General features: G+C 40.9%; 1 protein-coding gene across 5 annotated transcripts in view; it reads left to right on the forward strand.

Annotated features, from left to right (window-relative positions):
- LOC126282028 (myotubularin-related protein 6) overlaps positions 1-17,447 on the forward strand; it is a 428,326-nt gene that overhangs the window by 267,372 nt on the left and 143,507 nt on the right. For all 5 annotated transcript variants that reach the window (XM_049981431.1, XM_049981432.1, XM_049981433.1 and 2 more), the window contains 2 exons: positions 14,755-14,917; positions 16,255-16,412. In XM_049981431.1, coding sequence (XP_049837388.1) covers positions 14,755-14,917; positions 16,255-16,412 — 321 coding nt within the window. The remainder of the gene's footprint in view (positions 1-14,754; positions 14,918-16,254; positions 16,413-17,447) is intronic.

Here is a 17,447-nt window from a genome sequence, read left to right on the forward strand (position 1 = left end):
AGTGATAATTTCTGCAAGAGACATGGCTCACCGCTCGCTTCACGCTCGAGAAACAAAACTGGTTCGCGTTGCAAGCGCACGCCCATCTGCACGGTGTTAACTGCCAACAGCAGGCACCTCCCGAAACGCTTGCCGCCAGCACACACTGTTAGAGAACAGCGTTCAACGCTGCCCGTCCCGCTCCACGCAGGCCATGCCAAGAGTGATGTCGACTGCCGCCGCCTCTGGATCATAGAATCATCCTCCTTGCTCACTGTGAATGACAGCCTCCCAGAGGTTGCCTAAAAAAGAGGTGGTTTTGCCCTATGACATTTACTCCAAAATAGTGGGTCGGAAGTTATAACTGGGACAAGGGAGAAACTGGACTTGCCCCAGCAAGGCAGGATAAGGATCTAGCAATGTTTCTTCTTGGTCCTGGCTCTTGGCACCACATCTATGATGCATTGCCAATTCCGGGGCGTGAAGATCGAATGGGAATTAAATCAGAGCTAGGTCTTTTTTAGAGATGACGTGCAGGTTTGCAGCTGACCAACCATAGTAATATAGTTGGTGGGAAAGAGGGGATAGGGAACATCGAGAGGAATAAAAGGGTGTGGACGGTAGAGGTACGGATATGTACCATCTCGCAGCGACCCCGTTAACATGTCCATCACCAGCTTAGCCGTTCGCAGGTTGTCCGGCAGCGGCAGGTGGTCATGTTTGGCAGCCTCCTCTCGGACCAGCAGCGACTTGTGCTGCCTCTTCGTCGTCCTCTTCTTCCGGCTGCTGAACCACCTCCTCCATCTCCTCGACAACTTCTACAGCAACCTGCGTTTCCGCTTCGGCCACAGAGGCGGTCGTCTGAGAATCCGCATCTACCCCCCTTCATAATGGGGGTCGGCGCCTCTTCTTTTCAAGGGTCAAGGCCTCCTTCAGTTGCCACCTGAAGGCGCGCCTCTTCCAATTCCACCCCCAGGAACGCCCTCTCCTCCGCCATGGCGGATTTAAGCGCGGCAACGCTTCGCGGAAACTATCGTAGTCTTATTCGCGGCGGCGCGGCCCACTTCCCCTTCTTGGATAGGGGGTGGGGCAGGGCGGCCGCCTTGTCTTGTTTGGCCTCTTCTCCAGGTTTATCGACCTGGGTCTTCTTATTCAGCTTCTTCTTGCTCCAATTTTTTATGTAGCTGCAACGGCGATGGTTTGCAGCGTGTGCGCCACCGCATTTGACGCACTCCGGAGCAACACCTCGCGGCTTGTTACAGTCGCGCGTGTCACGTGCCTTTGCACACTGCATGCACTCGACCGTATTGCTGCAGGACTTTGCTAATGGCCAAGCTATTGGCATTTGCAGCACTGCTGCGTCATCATCTTCTTTTCCCGCTTCTTTCCGCTTCGCACTTCATCGGCCAGGTGCTCCAGTAGGACTGCGAGATCTTGACTTCCCTTCGGCTTCGCTTCCCTTGCCATGTCTGCGACGTACAACAGCGACAGCGACGAAGTTAACTGCAGCGAGTCCAGCAGCAGTCTCCGACGTAGAATCCAGATGCTCCTTGGTTGCTTTGCGTGCGGAAGAGCTGCACAACAGTTCCCTGTACAGGCATCACTTAGTACGTATATTTTTGACATCAAGCAAGCCTGGGGTACTTCTTGGAGGCACAGTATTCTCGGGCAGCGCCATGAACGATGCTTTTGAAGTTTTATTCCCATCTTTCCTTCCTCTCACTATGCTATTTTGAATATCAACTTGGTGATGACATCCTCTAAGACTGCTTTAGCAAGGCAGTAGTGTCCCTGAAGGTATTATTTTAAATGTACCTGTGTTTGCCACACCTATTAATATTAGAATGTCAACAATTAAAAGTATATCCTTTGTTCTTTATTTGTTGACTATTACTCTGCCTCTTGTTCCTAATCCAGCTTTGCAATAATATATCATCATTTGCAACTATTAGATGTTGGAGGAATGGACAGAGAAAAATGGTTTGAATTTCTCAACTGAGAAGTCTGTGTATGTTCTTTTTAATGTTCATGTTCTGTTTTGAGGTTTTCTCAGTTTTAAAAATGTTTTAGTTTTAAAAACGTGGTTAGGTTTCTGGTATCCGCTGATGATCCTATAGTTACTATACCTTAGGTACTTGAAAACATGGATCCTAAAAGCTCTATATTTAAAAATGTCTTGACCAAAATTTATGAGGAACAAACTAAATTTGTCTGCTCCAGTTTTACAGAGGCTTCGTGCATTCTCAGCTTCATTGTGGGTGTCTGGTGTATTTGTGTACAAGGCCCTCTTGTTTAAAAATATTGGACATGATGCACCATAAAGGAATTAAACTGATCATGAGACATTTAGAAACTGCCCCATACCAGGCCTTTGTGTTGAGGCTAAGAGAGCTGCCATTTAGCACGAGGCAGCAATTACTCATGATACGACCAGTGTACAAAACAAAACCATGCCAATAGCACCTGCTTACCATGCCTTTGCTCACCCTCCAGTGGAAATACTTCGTCAAAATTGACAGCAAGCAGAAATGTTCCTATGGGATTCACACAGAGGATGCCTTTTAGTGATGGGTGCAGCTGATTTTAAGTTGTTCACTGAGTTTGGAGCAAGTCTCCACCTTGGCAGTTAAAGAGGTCCAGAATTAGACTGGACAATTTTTAAGAAGTATTAACTCCAGATTTTACATTTCAATTTTTGTTTTATAGCATTTTAAATAGGAGTCACAGTGTTAAAGTTGTATACACTGATGGTTCAAAACGAGGGGACTGTCTTGGCTGTTCAGTAGTGTTCCCGAAACGTGTCTTCAGGATTTATGATCCTGAAAGGACTGAGACACATAAGATATCTTCAGAGCAAACATTATCTCATGTGCTTAGATTCCCTTAGTGTCCTACACTCATAGCTGCAAATATAACCAACAGCGAAAATTTTCCAGCTAATACATAGCCAACTGTTCTTTCTTCAGTACCAGCAGAAACAGGTATCATTTTGCTGAATTCCAGAGCATCTGAGAGTTTGGGGAAATTAACAAGCAGAGGGGCAATAACGTGCATTTAGTGACGCCAGCTGTCTAATTGTAGTGTTCACGCTGATCACTCTGGTGGAATGAAATGACCCTGACCCACCTCTGAATTGCTCTCTATTCCTTATCACATTCTCTGGTGGGAGTCTGGCGTGCTAATCACTGCACTATCCCACTCGATCTCCATCTACGAAGGATTTGCATTGTATTTGGCTAGAAGGTGTTTTCCTGTCACAGTGGAGAGTTGTGTCGTCATCCAAATCCTTAAACCAGGGAAAAACCTTACAGCCCTCTACAGCTACCAACTGCTTAGCCACGCCAAATTGCTTTGTAAAGTGCTTAAAGAATGTGCCCTGGTAATTTTTTTATGTCGCGTAGTTTTTTCTGACGCACGTAAGGTATATGACACAGCTTGGCACCATCTTATTTACTTTCCTCCCATGAATGAGAATTTCGTGACTTCCTACCAATGTTGATTCATCAGTTTTTATCCCAGCAGTTGTTTCGGGTTAGAGTTGGTACATAACTCAGTTCCTCGTGAGTTCAAGAAAACAGCATCCCTCAGGGTTCTGTGCCAAGTATAACACTTTTCATCACCATCAGTGGGCTAGTGACCTCCATTGTAAGTGTGGGCACTCTTGCACTGTATGTTGATGACTTTTGCATTTGGTATAGCTTCCAATCTATAGCCTTGTCTGAACGCCAGTTCCAGCCAACGTACCTTCACATGGACCCTTTCTAATGGCTTCCAGTATGTTCCCGCAGAAGCGCTCATCATGCAGTTCTTTTGTCTTAGTGTAGCATGTTTCATCTTGACTCAGAACTCTACTCGAGTACCTAGTGCTTGGATGCTGTTGCACAGTCCCTGTTTTTTAGGTTTGTGGCTGGTTGGCATCTTTGGCTTTGAAATTGTTGGACCCTTGTGGAGTAACACTGCCCACTGGTGCCTTTTATGATGGCTCCCTAACCCAAGGTCCTCGGCGGTACTTTTGGGGTAGCCACCACAAATTGTATAAAGCTTGGGTAGTGACAAGGATGTTGCTATGTCTGTTGGCCAAAGAATAATTAATGACAAGAATTGCGCCAGCTGGAATCAAGAGATAACTTATCTTTATTTCTGACGAAATGTGCACCAGCAATACAAGTCCAAGTAATATCCAAGAGTAATCCATGTACTGAGCCTAGTCGAATACAATAGCAAATATCACACCGCAATGGCTCCGCTATAAACTCCACGAAAGGCTACCAATAGACAATCGACAATAGACTGTTTGTCTCGGGGCCAGCGCTGCTCCTTATATGCAAAAGGCAGAGGACTCTGCGGACCCGATCTCAGCCATGGCGCAACCTCTTCCGTCAGCGGTAACGCCCTGAGACGCCGATGGCCGCGACAGGAACCGTGGCCACCGATGTCACGGTCAGGGCGCGCGTGCGCGAGTTGGTTGGTTGGGTCCGCGGATACAACAGTGCCTTTTGGGCCAGTCCTGTCTTATTGTGAAAGCAGGGATTTAACCCCCACCCTCCCTTGGCGCTGTTGGTACAAACTCTTGCTCACATGTGCAATTCCCATACAGTAATTTCCTAGTCATCTGCCTTTACCAATTTTATTTTCCTCTCTCTCATTAAAGAGGCATTGACCCAATTCTCTCTCTCTCTCTCTCTCTCTCTCTCTCTCTCTCTCTCTCTCTCTCTCTCTCTCTCTCTCTCTCTCTCTCTCTCTCTCTCTCTCTCTCTCGTTAAAGAGGCGTTGACCCCCTGACACTCGCCATCAGGTGGGGTTACCAGTTGGAATGCACCTTATGACCCTCTCGCAGACCACTGCCTACTCCCCATAGAATATATTCTCCATGTTTTCCTGTGCACTGATCTTTGGTTAGTACCCAGACCATGAATTAGGACCAATTTGTTTTAAGGGCCGTAACTTGCAGTTGCCCCTTGAGTTTTTGCTACCTCTCCTCTGAGTTCTTCAGGAGTATTATGGTGCTACACTTATTGCCCTAAAATCCGGGGTAGGAATTCCTGAACTTATTCAGAGTTTGAATATCATAAGTTTGCTCTAGATCGAAAAGCTTGTGGCCACAAACCAGCACGGGTTTAGAAAGTATCGATCATGCAAAATTCAGCTTGCCCTCTTCTCACATGAAATTATAGTGCTAACTGTGGATGAAGGGCAACAGGCAGATTTCCGAAAAGCATTTGACACTGAACACCACTGTAGACTACAAGCATGTGGAATAGGTTCCCAGATATCCGAGTGACTCACGGTAATAGAACTCGGTACATTGTCCTCTACTGTGAGTGTTCATCGGAGATAGAGGTTTTGCCAGGACTGCCACATCTGGAAGCCGTTATTTTCTATATACATAAATGATCTGGCAGACAGTGTGGGCAGCAATATGCGGTGTTGTGCTGATGCTGCTGTGGTGTACAAGGAGGTGTCATTCCTGAATGACTGTAAGAGGATACAAGATGATGTAGACAAAGTTTCAAGTTGGTGCAATAAATGGCAGCTATCTGTAGACAAATGTAAGTTACTATTGATGAGTAGGAAAGACAAACCTATAACTTGTGGATGCAGCATTAGTAGTGTCCAGTTCTTTCTAATATCTCTTCATAACATTGCAAAGTAATAGGAAATGGAAAGAGCATGTGAGGATTTTGGGAGGAATGCGAATGGTCATCTTCAGTTTATTAGGGGAATTTTGAGAAAGTGTGGTTCATTTGTAAAGGAGGCCTTGTAATGCTGCTGGGACCTATTTTTGAGTACTACTCAAGTTTTTGGGATCCACATCAGATCAGATTAAAGGAAGACACTGAACCAATTCTGAGGTGGGCTGGTAGATTTATTACCGGTAGATTCAAACAACATGCAAGGATTTCGGAGATGCTTCAGGAAATCAAATTGGAATCCCCGTAGGGAAGGTGACATTCTTTTTGAGAACACCATTGAGAAAATTTAGAGAACCAGCATTTGATCCTGACTGCAGAAAGATTCTGCTGTCAGCAACATATGTGTCACTAAAGGATCATGAAAATAAGATAAGAGAAATTAGGGCCCATATGGAGGCATATATACAGCCATTTTTTCCTCTCTTTATTTGCAAGTGGAACAAGAAAGGAAGTGACCAGCAGTGGTACAGCGTACCCTCCAACACGTAACGTATGGTGGCTTGCTGAGTGTGTGTACATGTAGATGCAGATATGCTTTTGCATCTCCAGCCTCTTGGCAACAACATTAATTGCTGGGGCATGTAGAATTTTTACAGGAGAGCTGGTAGCCATTGATACAGCCCTATGTTGTATTAAACATATCTTCTTCAACTGTGTTTTTATTTGTAGTGGCTACATAAGCAGTCTTCAGTTTATTGATTGATATTACTCTTGTATACTTGTGATAAATGCTGTTCATGATCTTCTCTCTTACCTTACTTATTATACCAGCTGAGTTGTCTTTCTGTGGTTCCAAAGTTGATCCCAGGTAATGAATTGGCTGACTGTTTAGGTTAAAAAAATTAGTTACTTGCCCAACATTGACTTTGACTATCCCAAGCTTGAATTTGCAGGTGCAAATAAGACCTTTACTCATCTACTTACTCGTAGATGAAACATCATGTGATCTGTTACTGCCCAGCTCCCCACCCTCCCTCCAATAAACTCTCCTCTATTAAGGAGACAATGGTTGCATGGCAGTCTTTCAGGAAGCAATCCACCTTCTTATGCCACCTCTGTACTGATCCTACCAGACTAATCCAAGGTTTCGTCTTATGTTATGAGCCATCCCATGTTGTGATTGCAGAAACAAACACAGTACCTCACATCCTGATGGAAACCCCCTCCTCCTGGTTCGCCGTACCAAGTTCTGTGCCTCTATTGTGGATGACATACGGACAGTTCAACTGGTTCTATGTTTCCTCTGAAAAGTGGTTTTTATTCTCAGATATATGTTTTTAAACTGCTTTTTTGGGATGCGCACAATAGTAGTTCCTCACCAACTACTTGGTCATCCTTTTTTTACTTTTTAGGGATGACACTTCATTGAAGATAAGACTTTAACAATCCCTAATCCTTGATACTACCTTATGACGAAAGAACAGTTGAGCAAATTTTTATGCTTCCACAGAGAGAGTGGATTTTGCTCTCGTCTGTAATACTTTAACTATAAGGGATCAGGGATATCACAGTTGTGGGCAGGATGCTCCCCATCGCATGTTGAGCTTCAAGGGACACTCAACTGCATCTACTGAACTGATCATAGCTCCCAACTTATTTTACTGTTGTTGGTTCATCTGACCATCATTATGTTTTTAGTCCTCTCACCTGATGTTACAAATCTCCTAGCTGCTAGAAGATATTATTCATTCTGTTACTGTCTTAGCTCTTCATTGAGATAGGTGGTGAGGGGTGGGGTGGGGGGTCAGATATGGGTTTAGGGTCTTGTGGCACAGATAAACTATGGGGTCATTAAAAGGCATACAAGGTAGTTCTGCTGGGGGCTAGTCATGAGGGGTACAGAATACCAAGATACCAATCATTTTTTACCCAAGAGCAAAGTTCAGTGACATCATTGTAATTTAGGTTCTCTCCTGGAAGGCCTTCACATAGAAGGTCACACATTGACTTTTAAGGCGGAGATAAGAACAGTTTGGGGCACAACTCCAACTATCCAACTAAGGATGACATCAGGCAGATCACTGCGAATGCTTTGCATACAAATCTGAAGAATGTGTCCCTCCTTGACTGATGTGACAACCCTTGGATGAAATGTTCTGTCAAACATGCAAATGCAGAGATTCAGGAGTCACTCAGCAAACTGGAGTAAATGCACATGATTGTGGTTGAGGGTGATGCCCTTAATGTGGTTGCACCACTGACACCATGAACGGCTTCTCAAAAGTTACTGGTAAGAGGTTATGTGCACAATTAATTTCCACAAGTATTCCTTGTAACCAGTACATACTCTGTCCAGTCCCTGTGATTGCCAATATTATCATTTTTGTTTTAAGGCTAAATGTTTCCAGAAAGCAGAGCTGCTGAATAACTGTCACACACTTATAAAATCAGTGGCGAAACAAAAAGGGTCAGCTTGAACCTGCTGTTACTAGGTATCAGCTTCATTCCAGAAAGTAAGCTGATGTGGTGTCCGATTTCATACTTACGCAAACCAGCAGCACACAACACTTATAGTATTTTTTTTTTGTTTTGTTTTGTATTAGTTTTTGGAATGTAGGTCATGCTGACAAACTTATCTGTAGTATTCTTCAAAATGTTGATAAGGTCACCCTCTTCCTTGGTGAATGAGTCAGGATGAATTTCCTGAAAGATGGAAGAATGTGATAGTAACATCCATCTATAAAAATGGAGATAAGCAAGTGAGATGTACAAGTAGTATAGGTTTGCCTTTGCATGTTCTCAAACATATTGAATAAAGTAGCTTAAAATGCCACTGATTCACTTTTCTGAGAATACCCTTTTAACAGTAGCACAGTTTCTCTATAGAGAAAGCTGCATATGATTTTTTTAAATTTAGTTTTGATAAAATGAAATAAGAAAAATTGTGATGTTGGCATTTTATGTAGTCTTCCCAAGGCCTTTGGTTGTGTAGATCATAAAATTTTGCTGGGGAAACTAAAGTGGTGTGGCATTAGAGACATTTGGTGAGCATGGATGGAGTCATATCTGAACAGTAGGAAATAGAGGATCATGTTAACAAATGATACCTCAGGAATGAGACTGAATTTGGAGTTGGAAAATGTGGTGAGACCCGAGTTTGTCCCAGCATATACGCAGGTTGAGATGGCTGTTTATAGGAAGCCCACTCACCGTGATTTGTATCTCCATGCTGATGGTTGTCACCATCCAGCTTAGTGTGAAGGGGTACCCCTTACCTTGGTTCCAGGGCCCATGTCTTTGCAGATCCTGAGAGTGTGTCAGATGAGTTAATCCATCTTGAGGCCATCTTCCATCACAATGGATGTAGTGAAAGGCAGATCAGATGTGCCCATTCTGTTAATAAGCAACTGTGCACCATATGAGTGATGATAATACCAAGTCGGCATCAAGGTCTTTGGTAATTCTTCCTTGTGCAGGGAGTGTCTCTAGCAGGATTGGTTGTATTTTTCAGAAATATGATGTGAAATGTGTTTTCCAACCTCCATCTAAGATTAGTATCCTTTTAGGTGCTGTTAAGGCTGCTCTTGGTTTATGTAAGACCTGTTTCTATTGTATTCCTTGCAGTTGTGGTATTTCATGTATTGGTCAGACTATCAGGACAATGTACTGAGCAGAATCATCACACCCTTAAAACAGCCATGCACATCAGCTACTGCAGAACATTGTCTTGGCACCAGTTATCTGTGATGTGTCCATTTCACAGGTGGCTCTCCATTTGGTGCAAAACATACACTATCAAAGGGAGAGCCACCAGTGAAACAACACGTCATATATCAGCAGTTACAATAACACTGTTCAGCCTTTTAAATCGGAAAGACTACCTCCCGGTTATCAGCTAGGATGAATGGACATAGACAGAGGGTGTATCCTGGCAACATGCTCCACAACTATGACAGTCATGCCCTTGGCGCCTGTTTCACCACACGTGGCGTCTGGATTCTTCCACAGACTTTTCTGGGCTCCACAGAGGGGAACAAACACCACAGCATTTCCTCGATTCTCGCACCCACCTGGCCTTAATTTATTTTAATTCCTTCCATCTCAGCATTTCTTCACAGTAACTACCCCTTTTTTCAGTCCATTTTAGTTTTCTTCATCTTTCATTTTCTGACCTGTCTGTTTTTTTATTGCCATTCCCCCCCCCCCCCCCTCCCCCCCCCCCCCCTTTGCACATCCGTTACATACAGTGCACTTAGTCTTTCAATGTTATTAACTCATGCACAGTGTTTTAACAGTAATCTCTGTCTCACATTCACCTTATCTCTCTTGTTTTCAAATCTCGGCCGGTGCAGACCTCAACAATCAGTCTTTCCTTCTCATCCCATCTGGTAAGTCTCCCCTGACCTGGGTTTCTGGGAGACTTTTCCAAGCTGTACCCCTTTTCCTAAACCTCTCCAAGCCTGTTTCTTCACCACTCTTCCCCTTCAAGTTTTCTGCCGGAAGGAGGAGCTACTGGCTCTGAAAGCTTGCATAAGTTAAACCTTTTTATATGTGTGTTCCCCTGCTGCTGCTTGGTTAGTAGATTCTGTCTATCCAATCACATTCAGTTTTCTATTGACGATCATGTAGGCTCAGTCCCAGATAAAGCTAGTGGCAGGCTTTGGTTCATTAGCAGGTTGTTGTGAAAGTGCAGTCAGTTTGTCTATTGCTCAAGTGTGGGATCCATACCAGATAGGGCTAACATGGGTTATCAAATATATACAAAGGAGGACAGCATGATTTGTAACAAGTTTTTATGAGCTGTGGCAGTGTGTCACAGAAATGCTGAAAGATCTGAATCTGAACTGACAGATGCTTGAAGACAGACACCAATAATCCCACAAAAGCCCGTTCACAAACTTACAAGAACCACAGTGAGTAGAAATATACTGCAGCTCTGTACTTACAATTATCATAGGGACTGCAAAGACGAAATTAGACTAATTGCAGGGCACTTAGAGGCATTTAAATAGTCGTTTTTCCTGTATCTCATATGTAAAAGCAATGAGAAGAGATCCTATGGGAGATATTAATGAGGGCATAATATACTGAAATGAGGTTTTTGATTAGTTTACGTAGGTGCAAAGTTCCAAAATGTTGTTGTTGTTATTGTTGTCTTCAGTCCAGGTATTGGTTTGATGGAACTCTCCGTGTGACTCTATCCTGTGCAAGGTTTTTCATCTCCAAGTAACTACTGCAACCTACATTCTTCTGAATCTGCTTAGTGTAGTCATCTCTTGGTCTCCCTCTATTATTTTTACCCTCCTCACTGCCCTCCAATATTAAATTGGTGATCTCTTGATGCCTCAGAACATTTTCTACCAACTGATGCCTTCTTCTAGTCAAGTTGTGCCACAAATTCCACTGATGATGCCCTTAGAACAAGAAAAAGGAGAAACACATCTGGGATAAATAAATTAAATGGCAGCAGGAAAAGGCAATTTTATTTACAAAACAAGTATGTCAAAGTTTTTATTTCCTCTTCATGGATTTTAATTACTACTTCAAATTTTTCTTTTGTTTCCTTTACTGCTTGTTCAATGTACATATTGAATAACGTTGGGGATGGGCTACAAACCGTGTCTTACTTCCTTCCCAACCTCTGCTTCCGTATCATGCCCCTTGACTCTTATAACTGCCATCTGGTTTCTATACAAATTGTAAATAGCCTTTTTATCACTGTACTTTACCTCTGTCACCTTCAGAATTTGAAAGGAGTATTCCAGTCAACATTGTCAAAAGCTTTCTGTAGTCTACAAATACTAGAAACATATGTTTCGCTTTCCTTAATCTATCTTCTAAGGTAAGTCATAGGGTCAGAATTGCCTCACGTGTTCAAACATTTCTACTGATTTCGAACTGATCTCCCCCAAGGTTGGCTTCAACCAGTTTTTCCATTTATCAGTAAAACATTCGTGTAAGTATTTTGTAACTATGATTTATGCAGCTGATAGTTTGGTAATTTTCACACCTGTCAATACCTGCTATCTTTGGGACTGGAATTATTATATTTTTCTTGAAGTCTAAAGGTATTTTGCCTGTCTCATACATCTTGCTCGCCAGATGGTAGAGTTTTGTCAGGGCTGACTCTCCCAAGGCTGTCAGTAGTTCTAATGGAATGTTGTCTACTACCAGGGCCTTGTTTTGACTTGGGTATTTCAGTGCGCTGTCAAACTCTTCCCACAATATCAAATCTCCCATTTCGTCTTCTTCTGCATCCTCTTCTATTTCGATAATATTGCCCTCAAGTACATCGCCCTTGTATAGACACTCTATACACTCCTTCCACCTTTCTGCTTCCCCTTCTTTGCTTAGAGCTCCATCTGAACTCTCGATATTCACACAAGTGGTTCTCTTTGCTCCAGTGGTCTCCTTAATTTTGCTGTAAGCAGTATCTGTCTTACTCCTAGTGATACATGACTATACATCCTTACATTTGTCCTATAACCTTCCCTGCTAAGCCATTTTGCACTTTCTGTTGATCTCATTTTTGAGATATTTGTATTCCTTTTTGCCTGCTTCATTTACTGTGTTTTTATATGTTCTCCATTCATCAATTAAATTCAGTGTCTCCTCTCATATGCAAGGTTTTCTACTAGCCCTCGTGTTTTTACCTACTTGAACCCCTGCTGCCTTGACTATTTCATCTCTCAAAGCTAACCATTCTTCTACTGTGTTTCTTTCCCTGTTGTCAGTTGCTCTGTAATATTCCCTCAGAAACTCTCTAAAACCTCTTGTTCTTCAAGTTTATCCAGGTTCCAACTCCTAAAATTTCTACCTTTTGGCAGTTTCTTCAGTTTTATGCTACAATTCATAACCAATAGATTGTGGTCAGAGTCCACATCTGCCCCTGGAAATCTCTTACAATTAAAACATGGTTCCTAAATCTTTGTCTTACCATTATATAATCTATCTGAAACCTTCTAGTGCTTCCACACCTTTTCCATGTATACAGTCTTCTTTCATGATTCTTAAACCAAGTGTTATGCTCTGTGCAAAATTCTACTAGGCGGCTTCCTCTTTCATTCCTTAACCCCATTCCATATTCAACTATTACTTTTCCATGTCTTCCTTTTCTTACTATTGAATTCCAGTCCCCCATGACTATTAAATTCTCATCTCCCTTCACCATCTGAATAATTTCTTTTATCTCATCATACATTTCTTCGATCTCTTCGTCAACTGTGGAGCTAGTTGGCATATAAACATGTACTATTGTGGTAGGCAAGGGCTTCGTATCTTTCTTGGATGCAATAATGCATTCACTATGTAATTTGTAGTAGCTTAGCTGCACTCCTGTTTTTTTTTTTTAATTCATTATTAAACCTACTCCTGCATTACTGTTATTTGATTTTGTATTTATAATGCATATTCACCTGACCAGAAGTCTTGTTCCTCCGTCCATCGAACTTCACTAATTCCCACTATATCTAATTTTAACCTATCCATTTCCCTTTTTAAAGTTTCTAACCTGCCTACCCAATTAAGTGATCTGAAATTCCACACTCTGATCTGTAGTACGCCAGTTTTGTTTGTCCTGATAACAAATTCCTCCTGAGTAGTCTCCACTCGGAGATCCAAATGGGGAACTACTTTACCCCTGGAATATTTTACCCAAAGGAACAACCATCATCGTTTAACCTTACAGTAAAGTTGCATGCTCTTGTGAAGAATTATGAGTGTAGATTTTCCCTTGCTTTCAACTGTTAGCAGTACCAGCACAGCAAGTCCATTTTGGTTTATCTTACAAGGCTAGATCAGGCAGTCATCCAGACTGATATCCCCTGCAACTACTGAAAAAGCTGCTGCCCCTCTTCAGGAACCACTCATTTGTCTTGCCTCTCAACAGATATCCCTCCATTGTGGTTGCACCTATGGTATTGCCACCTGTATCGCTGAGGCATGCAAGCCTCCCCACCAATGGCAATGTCAATGGTTCATGGGCAGAGGGCATAATATGCTGAAATGGGGTTTTTGTTTAGTTTATATAAGTGCAAAATTCCTCAGTGAATAATCATTATTTGGTTTTTGTTCTACTTTCCAATTGAAATCTCCTATTATCATCTAGCAGTGGAATTTAGTTGAATTAAACCAGGTGATGCTGAGGGAATTAGATTAGGAAATGAGACACTTGAAGTAGTAAAGGAGTTTGCTACTTGGGCAGCAAAATAACTGGTGATGGTTGAAGTAGAGAGGATATAAAATGTAGACTGGCAATGGCAAGAAAAAGTTTCTGAAGAAGAGAAATTTGTTAACATCGAATATAGATTTAAGTCTCAGGAAGCCGTTTCTCAAAGTTTGGAAGTGAAACATGGATGATAAACAGTTCAGACAAGAAGAGAATGTGATGCTGCAGAAGAATATTGAAAATTAGATGGGTTGATGACATAACTAATGAGGAGGTACTCAATAGAACTGATGAGAAAAGAAATTTGTGGCACAACTTGACTAAAAAGAAGGGATTGGTTGATAGCACATATACTGAGCCCTCAAGGGATCATGAATGTAATATTGTAGGGAAGTGTGGGAGGTGAAAACTGTAAAAGGGAACCAAGAGATGAACACAGTAACTGGATTCAAAAGAATGTAGGTTGCAGTAGTTACTCTGAGATGAAGAGGCTTGCACAGTGTAGAGTCGCCTGGTGAGCTGCAGTAAACCAGTTTTTGGACTGAAGACAACAACAACAACAACAACAACAACAACAACAACAACAATGGAATTTACAGTAATTTATTTGGCAACTGTTGGTAAATATATTCTAATTTCTGAGCATAATGAGAGCATGTTGATGCATAGACAATAGAAGTTTTCAAAGAATATATGTAGTGTGTATTAAAAGAGAGTATTCAGAAAAAAATGTGAATAAAACAGTGTAAATGTTACATTATTTATATTTGTTTCTTCTTAAAACTAAGCAAGTGAGGTAATAATGAAGGAAAAAATCATTCCTATTGAAATTATGTGAGTTTTTCTATCTATCTTTGTAACAGAAGGTAATAAATCGTCATAAGAACAGACGCAGTAATGCAATGTGTAGAAAATGACGAAACAATTTGCTTTGTAAATTGACATAAAACAACTGCTTTCCTTTTTTCTTGACAGATCCTTCACAACCATATAGCAACGGTGGAGAAACTGCCACTTACAACAACTGGGTCACCATTGCAGATAAGATGTAAAACTTTCCTGTCAGTAACATTTGTTGTGCCCAAGGAAAGAGACTGTCATGAAATTTACTGCACATTACAGAAACTCTCATTGCCTGGTGAGTTGCAACAATGTTACGAAATATCTCTCCTGTGCTATTACTAATAATGGGTGCATAATATAGGTGAAAATTAGGTACATGGTTGACTAACATGTTGTGTATATTGATGGTGGATGACAAGCTGAGTTATTCTAGAAACTGTATAAAGCATAATATATGTTGCATGTGGTAAAGTAAGTACTAGTCAGTATAATTATCCACCTTGAGTGCTATTTTCTAATTTTACTTTTTAAAAATTAACAGCTGAACATGTTTCAGTGGCAGCTACAATCAGAATAACATTTAAAGTCTCAGTATGCTGTATCTCATTGATTCACATGTACACCTGTAAATATGATGATGACTATTGCTATTGCCAAATGTGTAAGATGTATATTTAATAAAGTAAATGTAAAAATAGTGCTCAAGATGGACTATTATACTGACAAGTGATAATGATGATCATAGACTTGTACAGTGATTTTATATCATTTACAGCAAAAGTATTCTATTATATGAAATTAATTGAATGTATTGAAATGAAATGAAGAAGGGATTGATGGAGAAGAAATGATGTAAACACATAAAATGGTATTGGTAACAAATCATTTAGAAAAATTGGCATTTTAATAAGCTTAACAGTGATGACTGAAAATTTGTGCCAGACCATGCCTCAAACCATATTTTCCTGCTCACAAAAATCAGTCAGGTCCTTTTTTGACGTTCTTCTGTATGGCTACACTTTTGAACATAAAACAGAACTAACTGGTTTTGCAGATAATACAAGTACCATTGTTAAAAAAACCACTGGGAAGTATTAACAGAGAAAATCACAAATCACAATTTTGTGGAGGTTGTTATCTGGTTATATGTAAATGCCATACATTCCGTAGTTGTGATTTGTAGAGTGGAGATGGAGAAATGCATTCAGTTAAACTTTCAAGAATGTTTCTGTATCATCATATTCAGCTACCTTTTCTATAAAGACACTTGTCAGTTTCTAGAAGATAGCAAGTCCATGTGTTTGGCCAATTTTCTTTTCTAGGTATGATAAGGATAATGTTTAGGCTGATTATTGATTTAAACAGGCAAGTAAGTTGAAATGATGTGTGCAAGTTCAAACACCAATGCAATGTCTTTTAGGTCTGTCTATTTATACTGTGGAGAATATTAACTAAAACTCACAGACACTTATTAGCTGAGCATTTTTTTAAACTGTAGTTGATTCTGATAATGTGTGTAGTAAATATGTCTTAACTGTTAAACGATTGACACATTTCGCAGAATAGTGTTCCTTATGAAAGTGAGTTATAGAACATGGAACCAACTAGATAAATTACTCTCTTCTTTTTCAGTTCACATTGAAGACCTGTACTGCTTTCACTATACGTCCAGTACAGAAGACATTCCAAAACAAGCAGGATGGAACTTTTTTGACTTACAGTCAGAGTATCAACGCATGAGGGTGCCTAATGACCAGTGGAGTCTAACGTTGCTCAACAAAGACTATGAGGTTTGCAGAGGCTGCTCAATTTTGAATTATCTGAGGACATTGTATATCAAGTGCAGGTGTTTGTTACAGATAATTACCTCATGGAGAAATAAGCAAATGTCAATTCACAAACTGACACCCATATGAGTAAAATTGTATCGAAGGTCCTGCACATCAAAAAGGGCACTGTGTAAGCTTAAGTATTTGACTTCCTGGCTATAATTTTTGTTCCTTGGTGGTGGGTGATGTAAAGATCTTTAGAAAAAAAACTGAACATCTTGCTGAAAGCATGCAATAAACAAGCATGGAATTTTATAGATAAAGATAAATAAAAAGGTAATAAAGAGAATAAAAATAGACAGGAAGAGTGATAGGTTAACTGAGTAAAAAGATTGTCATAGTCTATTTTAATTATTAATTTAATTACAGAGAAAAGATTCAAATGTGCTATGTTGAGCAGAAAGAGTATGTATTGCTCTTTGAAGTCAGTTAGCATAAGTGAAGACACGGTATCCAATATTACTGTTTGGTTCACTGTTTCTTACAGCGAGTGATCTGCGAGTACCCTGTTGAAATGTCACAGCCAGTTATCCAGGTTTGTTACTGACCTAGAAACATAGTGACATACCAAGTATGGTCATGCAGTGGTTGGACACAAGACTCATATTGCAGAGTACAATGGTTCAAACCCAGTGAAGCCATCCAGATTAAGTTTTCTCTGATTTTCCTAAATCACTTAAGGTGAATGCTGGAAGGTTCCTTTGAAGGAACTTGATCGATTTCCTTTCCTTTAATTTTCCGATGTGAGCATGGGTTGTGTCTCTAACAACTTGTTGCCGATAGGACATTAGATCTTAATATTGCTGCTTCCCTTCCTTCATAGTAACATGTTGTTATAAGTTGTGTTTTATGACATATGTGATGTACATCCTTTAAAAGTCTTTCTCACCTTTGAAATATTAGTTGTGGCAATAAAGAAACAATTTTCAACTTCTAATTTCTTAGACCATCCCGGCAGTTTTGTGACATTTTGTTGAATCGGATGTATTGCCAGTG

The sequence above is a fragment of the Schistocerca gregaria genome, chromosome 7, assembly GCF_023897955.1.
Source record: "Schistocerca gregaria isolate iqSchGreg1 chromosome 7, iqSchGreg1.2, whole genome shotgun sequence".
Taxonomy (NCBI): Eukaryota; Metazoa; Arthropoda; class Insecta; order Orthoptera; family Acrididae; genus Schistocerca; species Schistocerca gregaria.